The sequence below is a fragment of the Carcharodon carcharias genome, chromosome 19 (assembly GCF_017639515.1).
Source record: "Carcharodon carcharias isolate sCarCar2 chromosome 19, sCarCar2.pri, whole genome shotgun sequence".
In the NCBI taxonomy this organism is placed as follows: domain Eukaryota; kingdom Metazoa; phylum Chordata; class Chondrichthyes; order Lamniformes; family Lamnidae; genus Carcharodon; species Carcharodon carcharias.
The window spans coordinates 472016-489541 of NC_054485.1; the positions used below are offsets into that span (position 1 = coordinate 472016).

The 17526-nt window shown below is 45.2% G+C and overlaps 1 protein-coding gene across 6 annotated transcripts in view; it reads left to right on the forward strand.

Annotated features, from left to right (window-relative positions):
* The first annotated feature begins 676 nt into the window (after positions 1–676).
* Positions 677–17526, forward strand: part of ccdc28b (coiled-coil domain containing 28B) — a 41555-nt gene continuing 24705 nt past the window's right edge. For 2 of the 6 annotated variants that reach the window (XM_041212063.1, XM_041212068.1), the window contains exons 1-3: positions 677–1319; positions 14736–14958; positions 15304–15467. In XM_041212063.1, the coding sequence (XP_041067997.1) occupies positions 14798–14958; positions 15304–15467 (325 nt within the window). In that variant the 5' untranslated portion in view covers positions 677–1319; positions 14736–14797. Of the gene's footprint in view, positions 1320–12552; positions 12573–14735; positions 14959–15303; positions 15468–17526 lie in introns of those variants that run through there. The other 4 variants (XM_041212064.1, XM_041212065.1, XM_041212066.1 and 1 more) reach the window with 4 other exon arrangements.

A 17526-nucleotide genomic window follows, 5' to 3' on the forward strand; every position in this document is an offset into this window, starting at 1 on the left:
TTGTGCTTGATATGACTCTAACCAATGGAGTGTTTTCCAATTAATTCCCAATGACTCCAATTTTGCCAGGTCTCCTTGATGTGCCACACTCAGTCAAATGCTGCCTTTATGTCAAGGCCAGCCACTCTCACCTCACCTTGGGAGTTCAGCTCTCTTGTCCATGTTTGAACCAAAGCTTTAATAAGGTCAGGAGTTGAGTGGCCCTGGCGGGACCCAAACTGGGTGTCAGTGAGCAGGTTATTGCTAAGCAAGTGCCGCTTGATAACATGTTGATGACCCCTTCCATTACTTTACTGATAATCTTTTAAATAATCTTTTAAATTTTTGAACTCTTGAATTACTTTACTGATGATGGAGAGTAGACTGATGGACCGGTAATTGGCCGGGTTGGGTTTTTCCCGCTTTTTGTGTAGAGGACATACCTGGGCAATTTTCCACATTATCGGGTAGATGTCAGTGTTGCAGCTGTACTGGGACAGCTTGGCTGATAACAAAGGGGTGAAAGATGATCAGGGATGGGCTGGAATGCGGGGGTTGAGGTTATAATCAGATCAGCCATAAATTTATTGAATGGCAGGGCAGGCTCGAGGGGCCGAATGGCCTGCTGCTGCTCCTAATTTGCATGTTGCCTGTATATTTGTTTCCTGTGGTTATCTCCGGTTTCCTGTGAGGAAGTGACACATTGTTACTGGCGGAAGATGGAAGCTACTTTGTGTCGAAGGCTCAGTTGCTGCCGAGGTTTGAACTGAAGGGTTGAAGTGGCTGGAGCCAGTCAGTCCGGATTAAAGAGGCTGTGTGGACAGGTCCAGGCAGAGTGGGTCCGGATTAAAGAGGCTGTGTGGACAGGTCCAGGCAGAGTGGGTCCGGATTAAAGAGGCTGTGTGAACAGGTCCAGGCAGAGTGGGTCCGGATTAAAGAGGCTGTGTGAACAGGTCCAGGCAGAGTGGGTCCGGATTAAAGAGGCTGTGTGAACAGGTCCAGGCAGAGTGGCTCCGGATTAAAGAGGCTGTGTGAACAGGTCCAGGCAGAGTGGCTCCGGATTAAAGAGGCTGTGTGAACAGGTCCAGGCAGAGTGGCTCCGGATTAAAGAGGCTGTGTGAACAGGTCCAGGCAGAGTGGCTCCGGATTAAAGAGGCTGTGTGAACAGGTCCAGGCAGAGTGGCTCCGGATTAAAGAGGCTGTGTGAACAGGTCCAGGCAGAGTGGGTCCGGATTAAAGAGGCTGTGTGAACAGGTCCAGGCAGAGTGGCTCCGGATTAAAGAGGCTGTGTGAACAGGTCCAGGCAGAGTGGCTCCGGATTAAAGAGGCTGTGTGAACAGGTAAGGCAGAGCCGAAGCTGTGAACTGAGCCCAAGGGAGCGGCTTGTGACTCCGGGAATTGTTAATGTAAAACACAATAAATCCACTTAAAACCCGCATTGACTTTGGAAGCTGCGCCGATCTAACCCGAGGGGAAACGGGCGGGGGGGGGGGGGGGGTCGGAGTTTTCCGCTGTCGCTGTGGGCGGAGATTTTCCTCTTTAACCCGCGCGCTCCGGAATCGGTTCCGCGACAGGAAATTTAATTTAATGGGATCGTTTTAATGTGTCGAAAGCGTTTGATAAAAGTCAGGGGCCATGAGGAAGGTGAATGAAGCTTCGCTTCAGGAGCAGCGAATCTCGCTCCCACTTTCCGGCCCCAAACCGGCTTCACTCCGGCTCCGGCTCCGGCTCCGGCCCCGGGACCCGGGCTCCGGCTTCACTCCGGCTCCGGCCCCGGGACCCGGGCTCCGGCTTCACTCCGGCTCCGGCCCCGGGACCCGGGCTCCGGCTTCACTCCGGCTCCGGCTCCGGCCCCGGGACCCGGGCTCCGGCTTCACTCCGGCCCCGGGACCCGGGACCCGGGCTCCGGCTTCACTCCGGCTCCGGCCCCGGGACCCGGGCTCCGGCTTCACTCCGGCTCCGGCCCCGGGACCCGGGCTCCGGCTTCACTCCGGCTCCGGCCCCGGGACCCGGGACCCGGGCTCCGGCTTCACTCCGGCTCCGGCTTCACTCCGGCTCCGGCCCCGGGACCCGGGCTCCGGCTTCACTCCGGCTCCGGCTTCACTCCGGCTCCGGCCCCGGGACCCGGGCTCCGGCTTCACTCCGGCTCCGGCCCCGGGACCCGGGCTCCGGCTTCACTCCGGCTCCGGCCCCGGGACCCGGGCTCCGGCTTCACTCCGGCTCCGGCCCCGGGACCCGGGCTCCGGCTTCACTCCGGCTCCGGCCCCGGGACCCGGGCTCCGGCTTCACTCCGGCTCCGGCCCCGGGACCCGGGCTCCGGCTTCACTCCGGCTCCGGCCCCGGGACCCGGGCTCCGGCTTCACTCCGGCTCCGGCCCCGGGACCCGGGCTCCGGCTTCACTCCGGCTCCGGCCCCGGGACCCGGGCTCCGGCTTCACTCCGGCTCCGGCCCCGGGACCCGGGCTCCGGCTTCACTCCGGCTCCGGCCCCGGGACCCGGGCTCCGGCTTCACTCCGGCTCCGGTTCGGATGCCCCATTGACCTCTGTGTAAAAGCAACTTTACATTTCAATAACCTTCCAGCTGATGTTTGGCTGTTTGAAATGTTCAGATGGATTTACAGAGACTTCACCGGATCACTGAATAGAGGAGGCCGTTCGGCCCATCATGTCTGTGCGGCTGTCCAATGGAGCAATTTACCCAGCACCGTTCCTGCACCTTTTCCCGCTCGCCCTGCACATTTTTTTCTTTACAGATAATAATCCAATTCCTCCTTGAAAGCCTCAATGGAACCTGCCTCCACCACACTGGCGGTGCTTTCCAACTATTAACCACTCACTGCATGAAAAAGTCTTTCCCCATTTCATCATTGCTTCTTTTGGCGATTACTTTCAATCTGAGCCCTTTCATTCTCAATCCTTCCACCAATGGGGAGAGTTTCTCCCCACCTACTCTGTTCAGACCCCTCATGGTTTTGAATACCTCAAATCCCCTCTCAATCTTCTCCTCTCCAAGGAGAACAGTCCCAACTTCTCCAATCTATTCTCCTAACGGAAGTTCCTCATCCCTGGAACTATTCTCATTAATCTTTTCTGCAGTCATCTCTAATGTCTTCCCATCCTTCCTAAAGCGCAGTGCCCAGGACTGGACACGATACTCCAGCTGAGGTCGAACTAGTGACTTATACAAATTCAATATAACCTCCTTTGTTTTGTACTCTAAGCCCCTAGAATAAGACCTAGGTTACTACAACATATGAATTAGGAGCAGAAGTAGGTCTTTTGGCCCCTCAAGCCTATTCCACCACTCAGGAAGATTGTGGCTGATCTGATTGTAACCTCAGCTCCACTTTCCTGTCTGCCCCCCATAACCTTTGCATTCTTGATTGATAAGAAAGTCAATCCAACTCAGCCTTAAAAGTATTCAATGATCTAGCTTCCAGCACTCTCTGGGGAAGAGAATTCCACAGACTCACAACCTCTCGAGCGAAAAAAATCTTCTCATCTCTGTCTTGAATGGGAGACCCCTTATTTTTAAACTGTGTCCTGTAGTTCTAGTCGCTCCCACAAAGGGAAACATCCTCTCAGCATCCACCCTGTCAATTCCCCTTCGGATCTTATATGTTTCAATAAGTGTTAGGGTTGTGAGTCTTCAGAACTCTCTTCCTGAAAAGGCAATGGAAGCAGAATCTTTGAATATTTTTAAGGCAGATATTCTTGGTAAGCAAGGGGGTTGTTGGGGGAGGTAGGCAGGATGCGGATTTGAGGTTACTATCAGATCAACCATGATCTTATTAAATGGTGGAGCAGGCTCGAGTGGCCAATTGGCCTACTCCTGCTCCTTGTTTGTATGTGCAACCACAGCTGATGTTATTCGCTTGAGCAAGCCAAATCCCAGAGGGAAACTTGTTTTACTGATCATAACTTTTTTTGTATTTTGAAAACCCAGAAGCATAGATTCCCAATAACATTTTTAAGATTTTAAAATTAAAAGATTTATTAACAAGAAGAAAACAAAAACTTAAACACACAACAATAAAATTACACGATTGAAACAGTCTCACAAAACATTCCCAAAAAAACCCCAGTAATATTACCCAAGGTAAAAACTGCTGCTACTTTAATAAAGTAAACCACAGGACTTCTCACTGTCTCTCACTCTGCTGTGGAAATCCGAAGGAAGTTCAGAGACAGACTGATTACTGAAAACAAAGACTTTTCTGGTTTGAAACTGGATGGCTGCTTCAAATTCACTACATTTCTCAGTACAGAGCTGGTCTCAGTGCATCTCCCCCACACAGGCACCTCAATCAACTAAACATCTTTCCTTAAATATCTTTTTTTTTTCATCCTAGGCTCCATTATCTTAAGCACGTTTTTGAATTCAACTTTTCAAAAATATAAAAATCTTTCCTGTTTTCTATTGCCTCCACTTTTGGGTCAAATAAGATTGAATAACCTTTCCTTGTTCACTTGAAATCTTTGTAAGTTGTAGAATTCCCTTAAACTCCCCTTTGAGGTTCAACAGCTGAAAAGTCAAGTCCTTCCCTATCACCTAATGCAAATTTTAAAACACAACCTATTTATTTGTAATTCCAACCTCACCATAGCCTCTCATTACAATTGCATGCATCTAGCTCCTTTGCCTTTCATCTCTCAGTTTCCACAGACAAGTTGTCTTTGCTAACCTTCCCCCAGTTTAATTAATCATGGACGCGTGCGCGCGCACGCACACACACACACACACACACACACACACAGCCTTCTTTATAGAATACCACCATATTCCCAAAAATATTACAAAAAGATCATGTTCATTTTCACAGTAAGATCACCTCTCATTCTTCTAAAGTTCAATGGGTACAGGCCCAGCCTGTTCAACCTATCCTTATAGAATAACCCCCTTAATCACTCTCTCAACCTGTCCTGACATTATGTCCTTACATGACATGCAGATATACACCCTGTGCTCCTGCACACCCTTTAGAATTGTACCTTTTATTTTACATTGTCTCCCTAAGTCTTTCTTACCAAAATGAATCACAAGATGAATGCAGAGTTCTGAAGAAGGGTTATACGGACTCGAAATGTTAACTCTGTTTCTCTCTTCACAGATGCTGCCAGACCTGCTGAGTTTTTCCAGCATTTTCTGTTTTTGTTTCATTAACCATGATACTCTTGTTTCCTGTCACTCAGCCAATTTCATATCCATGTAATAAATATTATCTTATGTTTATCACAACACAAATTTTTCAAACACAAATGTCACTTCAGATGCACGGCAATCTTTTTTTTAAATAAAGAAAACCAGCCACTGACCTGGAAGGTAAATTTACAGTTAACCTTTTTTAAAAACTGTCTGGGCCGTGCTACAAACTCCACCTTCGAGCTACCGACTCCATCGCTCTCCCTGGCAACTGTTGTTATTGTAATAAATATAAGTTGTCATTTTTAATCTCAGCAGTTTACAAGTAGCTACAATTTTTTGTATTTACATATTTAGAACAGTGGTCTTAAAGGCACAGAGTAGGTTAGCAGCTAAAGCTCTCAATTTTGTTCCAGAGCTGAGACAAACCATGAACAACACTACAGGAATTGCTCTGTTGAATATCACTTTGTATAGAATGCCTCTGACTTCTCTGTATTAAATTCCATCTGTTGCTTGTCTGCCTATTCCACTGGTCTCTTTCCTGTTGCAGTCACTTGGCATCATCCTCACTGTCAGCCACACCGATAAGTTTGGAATTGTCTGCAAATTTTGAAATTTTACTTCATTTTCCAATATCCAAGTCATTTATAAAAATCAAAAAAGGCAGCGGTCCTAACATTGATCCTTTGAGAACACTACTGTCTATCAGTCTAAAAAAAAATTTGCCACAACTCATTGTTTTCAGCCTTGAAGCCAATTTTTTATATCCAATCTGACAATGACCCTCCTATTCCATGAGCTTCAGTTTGGTTAACCAGCCTTTTACGTGACACGTTGTTAAAGGCTTTTCTAACATCCACATAGATAACACCCATTGCTTTCTGTCATCAACTTTCTCTGTCTTTTACAAATCCATGTTGACGCTCCTTCATTAACTCAAACCTCTCCAAATGTCTGTTGATCTTTTCCCCCTGATTATTGTTTCTAAAACTTTACCCATTACTAATGTTAAACTGACTGGGCCTGTGATTACTAGGACTGTCCTTACATCCTTTCTTGAATATGGATGTCATTTGCCATTTTCCAATCCTCTGGCACCTGCCCTGTATCTAGGGAAGATATGACAAGCCCTTTGTCTAATCAATACAAAGATTAAAATAGAATATGATTTTTGCAGTACCATTCTTACAAGCCCTACTATCGTTATTTTTATTCATCCATAGGATGTGGGCATTGCTGGCTGGGCTAACATTTACTGCCCATCTCTAATTGCCCTTGAGAAGGTGGTTATGAGCTGCCTTCTTGAACTGCTGCAGGTACACCCACATTGCTGTTATGGAGGGAGTTCCAGGATTTTGACCCAGCGACAATGAAGGAATGGTGATATATTTCCAAGTCAGGATGGTGAGTGACTTGGAAGGGAACTTCCAGGTGGTAGTGTTCCCATATGTCTGCTGCCTTTGTCCTTCTAGGTGGTAGCGGTTGTGGGTTTGGAAGGTGCTGTCTAAGGAGCCTTGGTGAATTCCGCAGTGCATCTTGTAGATGGCACATACTACTGGCATTGTGCATCAGTGGTGGAGGGAGTGAATGTTTGTGGATGGGGCACCAATCAAATGGACTGCCTGGTTCTCGATGGTGTCAAGCTTCTCGAGTGTTGTTGGAGCTGCACTTGTCCAGGCAAGTGGAGGTTATTCCATCACACTCTCGAACCTGTGCCTTGTAGACAGTGAACAGGCTTTGGGGAGTCAGGAGGTGAGTTACTCACCACAGCATTCCTAGCCTCTGACCTGCTCTTGTAGCCACAGTATTTATATGGCTAGTCCAGTTCAGTTTCTGGTCAATGGTGATCCCCAGGATGTTGATAGTGGGGGATTCAGTGATGGTAATGCCATTGAATGTCAAGAGGCGATGGTTAGATTCTCTCTCGTTGGAGATGGTCATTTCCTGGCACTTGTGTGGCGCGAATGCTATTTTCTACTTGTCAGCCCAAGCCTGGATATTGACAGGTCTTGCTGCATTTGGACATGGACTGCTTCAGTATCTGAGGGGTTGTGAATGATGCTGAACATTGTGCAATCATCAGCGAACATCCCCACTTCTGACCCTATGATAGAAGGAAGATCATTGATGAAGCAGCTGAAGATGGTTGGGCCTAGGACACTACCCTGAGGAACTCCTGCAGTGATGTCCTGGAGCTGAGATGACTGACCTCCAACAACCATCTTCCTTTGTGCTAGATATGACTCCAACCAGCAGAGAGGTTTCCCCCGATTCCCATTGACTCCGGTTTTGCCAGAGCTCCTTGATGCCACACTTGGTCAAATGCATCTTGATGCAGTCACTCTCACCTCACATTGGGAGTTCAGCTCTTTTGTCCATGTTTGAGCCAAGGCTGTAATGAGGTCAGGAGCTGAGTGTCCCTGGCGGAACCCAAACTGGGCGTCAATGAGCAGGTTATTTCTAAGCAAGTGCTGCTCGATAACGCTTATTGATGATCCCTTCCATTACTTTACTGATGATAGAGATTAGACTGATGGGGCGGTAATTGGCCGGGTTGGATTTGTCCTGCTTTTTGTGTACAGGACATACCCGGGCAATTTTCCACATAGCCGGACAGATGCCAGTGTTGTAGCTGTACTGGAACAGCTTGGCTAGGCACGGCAAGTTCTGGAGCACAAGTCATCAGTACTATTGCTGGAATATTGTCAGGGCCCACATCCAGTATCCTGTGTCTTCAGCTGTTTCTTGATATCATGTGGAGTGAATTGAATTGGCTTCTGTGATGCTGGGGACCTCTGGAGGAGGCCGAGATGGATCATCCACTTGGCATTTGTGGCTGAAGATTGTAGCAAATGCTTCAGCCTTATCTTTTGCACTGATGTGCTGGGCTCCTCCATCATTGAGGATGGGGATATTCATTGGGCCTCCTCCTCCAGTGAGTTTGTTTAATTGTCCACCACCATTCACGGCTGGATGTGGCAGGACTGCAGGGAATTAGTGAACCAGATGGGTTTTTACGACATTCGACAATGATTTCATGGTCATATTAGACTCTTAGTTCCAGATATTTTATTGAATTCAAATGGCACCATCTGCCCTGGTGGGAGTCAAACCCAGGTCCCCGGAGTATTATCTGGTCTTGTGATAATACCACTACACCATCGCCTCCCCTTTAATTTTCTTGATTTATATTCTGTTCTACAGTGTAGCTACTATCAGGAGCCTATAGACTGCTCCCAGCAGTGACTTCTTTCCCTTGCTATTTCTTATCTCTACTCAACCTGATTCTACATCTTGATCTTCTGAACCAAGACAGCAAGGGGAGATGCACAGCCAAAATTAGATAAAAGAGCAAGTGAGTCTGGAAGGCATTGAAATTATAGGCCAGTTAAGACACAAGGGAGGTCGACAAGGTTGGATGGTATTTATTTTAATGCAAGGTGTCTGACGAATAAAGCAGATGAGTTGAGGGCACAAATTAACACATGGAAGTATGTCATTGCTGTCACAGAGACATAGCTAAGAGAGGATTAAGATTGGCAGTTCAGTATTCCAGGATTTAGGGTCTTCAGGCAAGATAGGGAAGGAGGTAAAAGAGGAGGTGGTATCGCAATATTGATCAAGGAATCAATTACAGCAGTGAGGAGGGATGACATCTTAGAAGGCTCCTCAAATGAAGCCATATGGGTAGAACTGAAAAACAAAAAAGGAGCAATCACATTGCTGGGAGTGTACTATAGGCCCCCAAGCAGTCAGAGAGAAATAGGAGAGCAGATATGTAGGCAAATTTCAGAGAAGTATAAAAATACTAAGGTAGTAATAGTGGGGGATTTCAACTTCCCCAATATTAACTGGATTAGTCATAGTGTGATAGGTTTAGAGGGAGCGGAATTCTTAAAATGCATCCAAGAGAGCTTTTTAAGCCAGTACGTAGAAGGTTCTACAAAGAGATGGGGTGGTCCTGGACTTAATTTTAGGGAATGAAGCCAGGCAAGTGGTAGAGGTATCAGTGGGGGAGCATTTTGCAGATAGTGATCATAACTCTGCTAGATTTAAGGTTGTTATGGAAAAGGACAAGGAAGGGCCAGAAATCAGAGTTCTAAATTGGGGGAAGGCCGATTTTAATAGGATCAGATATGATTTTGCCACAGTGAACTGGGAGCAGCTACTTTTAGGTAAATCTACATAAGAACAGTGGGACTCATTCAAGAAGGAAATAGGGAGAGTACAGGGCCAACATATTCCAGTAAAGATAAAGGGTGGGACCAACAAATCCAGGAAACTCTGGATGTCAAGGGATATACAGGATTGGATAAAGAGAAAAAGGGAGGCTTATGGCAGATACCGAAGGCTCAAAACAGCAGAAGCCCTAGAGGAGTATAGAATGTGTAGGTGGGTGGGGGGGACCTTAAGGAAATTAGGAGAGCAAAAAGGGGGCATGAAAAAAACATTGGCAGGTAAAATAAAGGAAAATCCAGTTATTTTACAAGTACATTAAGAGTAAGGATAACTATGGAAAAAGTAGGGCCCATTAAGGACCATAGTGGTAATATGTGTGTGGAGCCAGAAGATGTAGGTAGGGTTCTAAATGAATACTTTGTGTCAGTGTTCACAAGGGAGAGGGACAACGTGGGTATGGAAATCATACAGATGGACTGTTTTATAATTAAAGAAATGAGCATAGAAAGGGAGTAGGTTCTAAGTTGTCTGGCAGGCTTAAAAGTAGATAAATCTCCAGCCCGGATGAAATGTATCCCAGGCTGTTGAGACAAGGGAGGAGATAGCAGGGGCATTGGCAATAATGTTCAATACCTCTCTGGCCACAGGAGAGGTACCAGAGGACTGGAGGACAGCCAATGTGGTACCGTTATTCAAGAAGGGATAAACCAGGGAACTACAGGCCAGTCAGTCTAACCTCAGTGGTGGGGAAACTATCGGAAACAATTCTGAGGGACAGAATTAATCTACACTTGGAGAGGCAGGGATTAATCGAGTCAGCATGGTTTTGTTAAAGGGAGGTCATGTCTGACCAATTTGATTGAATTTTTCGAAGAGGTGACCAGGTGTGTAGATGAGGGCAATGTATTTGACATAGTCTACTTGGACTTCAGCAAGGCTTTTGATAAGGTCCCACATGGGAGACTGATAATGAAGGTAAGAGCCCATGGGATCCAAGGCAATTTGGCAAATTGGATCCAGAATTGGCTGAGTGGCAGGAAGCAGAGGGTGATGGTCGAGGGGTGTTTTTGTGACTGGATGCCTGTGTCCAGTGGGGTTCCACAGGGAGCGGTGTTGGGTCCCTTGCTGTTTGTGGTATATATAAATGATTTAGACTTGAATGTAGGAGAGTTGATCAGTAAGTTCGCGGATGACACAAAAATTGGTGGGGTTGTAAATAGTGAGGAGGATAGCCTTAGATTGCAGGAGGATATAGACAGGCTGGTCAAATGGGCTGATCAGTGGCAAATAGAATTTAATCCGGTTAAGTGTGAGGTGATGCACTTGGGCAGGACAAACAAGACACGGGAATACACGATGAATGGTAGGACCCTGGGAAGTACCAAGGATCAGAAGGACCTTGTGTGCATGTCCATCGGTCCCTTAAGGTAACGGGACTGGTAGATAAGGTACTAAGAAGGTATATGGGATACTTGCCTTTATTAGCCGAGGAATAGAATATAAGAGCAGGGAGGTTATGCTGGAACTGTATAAAACGCTGGTTAGGCTACAGCTGGAGTATTGCATGCAGTTCTGGATCCGCATTCTAGGAAGGACGTGCAGAGGAGATTTACCAGGATGTTGCCTGGACTGGAGAGTTTTAGTTATGAGGAGAGATTGGATAGACTGGGGTTATTTTCCCTGGAGCAGAGGAGATTGAGGGGGAACATGATTGAGGTGTATAAAATTATGAGGGGCATAGATAGGGTAGACAGGAAGGAACTTTTCCCCTTGGTGGAGGGATCAGTAACCAGGGGGCATAGATTTAAGGTAAGGGGCAGGAGGTTTAGAGGGGATGTGAGGAAGAATTTTTTCACCCAGAGGGTGGTGGGAATCTGGAACTCACTGCCTGAAAGGGTGTAGAGGCAGATACCCTCATAACATTTAAGAAGTATTTAGATGTGCACTTGCGATGCCAAGGCATACAAGGCTATGGGCCTAGTGCTGGAAAATGGGATTAGAATAGTTAGGTACTTGTTTCCCTGGTGCAGACTCGATGGGCCGAAGGGCCTTTTTCTGTGCTGTAAACCTCTATAACTAAGGCCATTTCTCGCTACTGTACTGATCTCATCCTTCATTAATAGAGCTACATCAGCTCCTATTCCTGGCTGGTCTCCCACATTCTACCCTCTCCAAAGATTTATTACCCGTGTCACCCCTGTGCCTGATGACCTACATTGGCTCCCAGTCAAACAATGTCTCAATTTAAAAATTCTTATCCTTGTTTTCAAATCCCCCCATCGCCTTGCCCCTCCTTATCTCTGTAATCTCCTCCAGCCCTTCCAAGATATCTGCACTCCTCTAATTCTGGCCTCTCATTCATCCCCAATTTTAATTGCTCCAACATTGGTGGCTGTGCCCCAACCTCTGAAATAACCTGATATCTCGTCTCTATCTCCCTTTCCTCCTTAAAACCTATCTCTTTGACAAAGCTTTCGGTCACCTTATCTAATATCTCCTTATGTGGCTGGGTGTGATACTTTGTTTTATAATGTTCCTGTGAAGTGCCTTGGAATGTTTCATAACAGTAAAGACACTATATAAATATAAGTTGTTGTTCTGCCTATCCTTCCAAAATGTCAAGCTCCTAGCCTTGGTCACCTTGCAAACATGTCTCTAATGGCTATCAGTTCATGCCCATTTATTTCTGTCTGTGCCATCAATTTATCTAACTTGTTACAAATGTTAATGCATTCAAATAAGGAGCCTTTGATTTTGTCTTTAGACTATGTTTCCCTACTGTGACCTCATTTGTACTCCCTATCCCTTCCTGTCAAACTCTGGTCATCATTAGATGTCAGCATCCTGCACCATTGCCTTGACCTTTATCTTCCTAAATCTCCCCTCACTTGAACCAATCCACCCCAGCAGGCATGAGTTCCAGCAGTGAGTGCTGGCAGGTTATTAGACTGTGAAGGGGATCATAGTCTAGCCAAGCCTTTCTTCTTGGTAATCACAAACACTCCTTTCAGCAGAGACCATTGAAAATGACAGGGTACGGGAACCTGACAGGGTACGGGAACCTGACAGGGTACAGGAACCTGGTTGAGCTTTTCTTTCATTCAGCTCCAAGTACTGAGGGTAATTGTAGTGCCCAAGCTACTGCTAAATTAGGATAAGCCAACTCAGCAGAGACTAAGAGTGAAACCTTCAGGTCTGTTAGTGGCTGGTGCCTTTACTCGCTGGACCATCTAGGAGTTTTGTACCTTCATCCTAATCATGAGACAAAGGTAAATGATTTGAATATCTGTCTGTATTTGACTCATTGATTCCTCCTTTGAAATTTTAGCTGCTTGAAATGGGACGAGATTTACTTTCTACACTGTTTGTAGATCAAATATAAACTGGCTTTATACTGGTGCTCGTCATTTTTTCTCTCTCCTCCATCCTAGTGTAGATCATGTAATGATTGAAGTGACAGGTTGCTGCAAGGCACCTCGAATTTTATTATGGTGTTTTATTCAGCCATTTAAGACATGATGGGAAGCGCATTTTAAAATTTTGAGTTATAAATCTGAAATGTTTTAATTTAAAACACATGAACTTCATAAGGAAAGGGAATTCATTAATGATGCAAGTGACAATAGTATTTTTATAATTAGATCACACTGTAACCTCTCCAGTCCAGAAAGCTTGGGACCAAGTCATTAGTGGATTTCGGAGTTTTCTGGATCAGAGAATGATGTTAAGATACATGAGTGTGAACCAGAAAACACCATAGATATAAATATTTGAAGTTCCCCTCCAAGTCACTCATCATCCTGACTTGGAAATATATCACTGTCACCGGGTCAATATCCTGGAGCTCCCTTCCTAACAGCACTGTGGGTGTACCTACACCACATGGACTGCAGCAGTTCAGGAAGGCAGCTCACCACCACCTTCTCAAGGGCAATTAGGGATGGGCAGTAAATGCTGGCCCAGCCAGCGAAGCCCACATCCTGTAAATTAATTTTTAAAAATTACCTGCATGAGGGACTAAGACCTCACCCTGTGTATATTCTTCTTATGAAATATATAGAGATATGCTCATTGTCCAGTTTTAAATTTTTAGAGATAGAAAAGACCTAAAATGGCTGAATCTATGTATGTCTGTGACCCTCGAACAAAAGGAGCTACCTGGCAACATTGGAGAAAGCTGCACCTTGTTATCTCTGAAGAGCTACTTAAGAACACATTGTGGGCTTCACAGACCGAATTCAGAGAGCTATACAAAGGCCATCTGCATTTCATAACTCAGGCTGGCCAACAGGAATCGACTCATCTGTTAAGACTAAGGGCCCCGCAACCTTCCTTTCAATTCTTAATGGTTGAGACATTCCACAATCTTGGGGACCTGGATGAGGGATACACACCCTTTGTCAAAGGCAGTATGAAGTGGTAAGAGTCATGTGACATAAACCTCCAGTTTGTGGAACCAATAATACTACCTTGCTGTACTACAAAGTCTGTCTGTATTTTCACCATCTAACTAGCAGCATCACAGACATAGAGCCCTGGCTCAAGTCAAACATTTGGCTCCATCTACACTGCTTCTACTGGAAATTCTGTACCATCACCTACATGACAGATTCATCTCTGCATGTATATCTCATCGTGTGAAGTCAACACCAGCGGAAAAGTGAATTAACCACTGTCAGTTTTCAGCTCTCAGACTGTGAAGGAATGTTTCATTGGTCTTTGACTCTGGACTCTGGAACCCATGTGAAATATTTATTTTCTCTGTGGTCTCTGCACTGTAAATCTTTCTTTTCTCTATCCCCTTTTACTGTATGAATGGACAGGAGGCAAAACTGTGACTCGCCTCCTGTGTTTTGAGTGTGTGTGTGTGTGTGTGTGCAAATAAACTAACCCTTTGAGTTCATCCTATCTCTAGCTTGCTGTGGGGTTATTAATAGACATTGGATCACACCAAAACCAAGTGGTTGGGAAATACACCACCGCTTATAAAGGGGGGAGCAAATCAAAAACACCTTTCTGTTTGCTGACGGGTGGTGAGAGGAGAAATTAGTGACTTTAAATTAACGCCCCCACCTTTATGTAACACCTGGAACATAAAACAGTGATAAAATGTTATAAAGCAGCAATAAAAGTTTTACTTATCCAAATTCTGTATCTTCCATGTTTCTGTTCCCAAAGAACTGTCCTAAAATAATGCCAGTGACATCGAGGGAATTCTTGGGTCCTGCTCAAAAAGTTTTCAGACAATTGATGTTTCTGAACAATAGATTTCCAGACTGGAAAGGTTACAGTGTATTAATCTTTCACAACCAGTTTTATTTCAATTTGTATTTCTTTAAATAGCTGTCTTTTTACAAAACTAATTATGTATTTGATGAATGCATGAAAATGTTTGTAAAATAATCTCATTGTGTGGCTAAAACTTTAAACAGCTGAATTTGATGACCTAGTTCACTTCAGCTTTGATCTGATTCCAACTGTGGAACATCTGAGAATGGAAGAGAAGAGAAAGAAAAGAAGCCCAAAGGTCACTTTAAACCAGCCGGTGCCATCGGGCAACCCCAGGAAATCATCTGTGCCACCCAGTAAGAGTGCCACCTTCTCCACTGCTTTACCCCAGCCTCCTTCACCAAAACTAAGGTCAAAGTTGAAAAGGTTGGTACCAAGTTAACTGCTGTAAACTCAAATTTCCGTTGGGACTCCCACTGTGTAATCTGTACTGACTTTTTCTTGCTGATCTGTCACCATGAATGTGTCTTTAATATACAGACAATGAAACTTGGCATAGGAACTGATTTATATGAAGAGAATCTGTTCATTATGGGCATTTTAGTATTACTCTCAAAGTTAAATAATATTTAAAGTATAAGGAGACTATGTACCATTTTTTAACTGCCAATTTTTTCCTTTCATTCGCATGAAATAGTTGATATTAAGATTAAAATGGTTTTATTTTGGCCCATTTTTTAAAAATCTATAATTTTTTGGATATTTGAACAGGGCAAATAAAGATAAATTGAAGCTCCCACAACCAACTGGAAAGCTGACAAAGTCAGCTCCGATTCAGCATTCGTTCCTGACAGATGTTTCTGATGTGAGAGAGATGGAATGTGGCCTGCTGAATTTATTGAATGATTTCCACTCTGGGAAGCTGCAGGCTTTTGGTGAGTTATTTGACTAAACAGAATGTGGCATTTTGAAAATAATGAGGTTACATCATTGATAAAATGAATGTGTGATGTCTTGAAACCTGACAGTTCAAATCTTGCCCAGGCTTCCTAATGTAAATTCGGACAGCCATTTTTAACCTAGTTATAGAAAGGTGCTGCACCAGTCTGTGAGCAGGACTTCTTTTCATGAACTTGGAGCCTATGATTCCCAAGTTGCACAAGATTTTTCCACACATTTGTCATGTTATTACTGGAGCATGAGTTCCAACCTGTTCAGTAGGTTGTCTGGATATTACTAAAATGGAAAGCCACCTGGGCTAATGTTTCACTCCAGTGATAGGAACATAGGAGCAGGAGTAAGGCCATTTGCCCATTGAGCCTGCTGCACCATTCAGTAAAATACTGGCTAATCATCCAGCTCAACATCATTTTCCCAGAGCTATCCCCATGTCCCTTGATGTCATTAGTATCCAGAAATCTGTCGTTTTGTTTTTGTCTTGAACATGTTCAATGATTGAGCTTCCACAGCCCTCTGGGTAGAAAATTCCAAAGATTCACCACCCTCTGAGTGAAGAAATCCTTCCTCATCTCAGTCTTAAATGGTCTGCTTCTTATTCTGAGACTGTGTCCCATGGTTCTTGTCTCACCAGCCAGAGGAATCATCCTTCCCGCGTCTGCCCAGTCATGTCCTGTAAGTATTTTGTAAGTTTCAATGAGATTACCTCTCATTCTTCGAAACTCTGGAAAATATAGGCCCCATCTCCTCAATTGCTCCTCACAAGGCCATCGTGGGGATTAGTCTGGTGAACCTGTGTTGCACTCCCTCTATGGCAAGTATATCCTTCCTTAGATAAGGAGACCAAAGCTGGATGCACTGCTCCAGGTGTAGTCTCACCAAGGCCTCTATACAATTGCAGCAAGACATCCCTGCTCCTGTACTCACATTCCTTGTAATGAGGGCCGACAAACAATTTGCCTTCCTAATTACTTGCTGCACCTCCATGTTGGCTTTTAGTGACTTATAATCCAGATCTCTTGGATCATTTTTTTAGGCTTGATATCTTCAAGTTCATCACCTCTGTAACATTGCCTGCCTCCTTCCCTTATTTCATCTTTGCCACTATCAATACCATGGTTCATGCATTTGTTACTTTTGGACTCAGTTTTTCTAATGTCCTGCCTGCCCTCCTCCATCCTTGTCAACATAAGAGCTAAGTGGCGGAAGAAGCGTAGACGCAGGCTGAAGCATAAAAGACGAAAGATCATGCAGAAACACACAGTGCAGAAGAGGCCCTTCGGCCCATCGAGTCTGCACCAACACGTGAGAAACATCTGACCTACCTACCTAACCCCATTTACCAGCACTTGGCCCATAGCCTTGAATGTTATGATGTGCTAAGTGCTCATCCAGGTACTTTTTAAAGGATGTGAGGCAACCCGCCTCCACCACCCTCCCAGGCAGTGCATTCCAGACCGTCACCACCCTCTGGGTAAAAAGGTTTTTCCTCACATCCCCCTAAACCTCCTGCCCCTCACCTTGAACTTATGTCCCCTCGTGACTGACCCTTCAACTAAGGGGAACAGCTGCTCCCTATCCACCCTGTCCATGCCCCTCATAATCTTGTACACCTCAATCAGGTCCCCCTCAGTCTTCTCTGCTCCAACAAAAACAACCCAAGTCTATCCAACCTCTCTTCATAACTTAAATGTTTCATCCCAGGCAACATCCTGGTGAATCTCCTCTGCACCCCCTCCAGTGCAATCACATCCTTCCTATAATGTGGCGACCAGAACTGCACACAGTACTCCAGCTGTGGCCTCACTAAGGTTCTATACAACTCCAACATGACCTCCCTACTTTTGTAATCTATGCCTTGATTGATAAAGGCAAGTATCCCAAATGCCTTTTTCACCACCCCACTAATATGCCCCTCTGCCTTCAGAGAACTATGGACACACACACCAAGGTCCCTCTGTTCCTCAGAATTTCCTAGTGTCATGCCGTTCATTGAATACTTCCTTGTCAAATTACTCCTTCCAAAGTGTATCACCT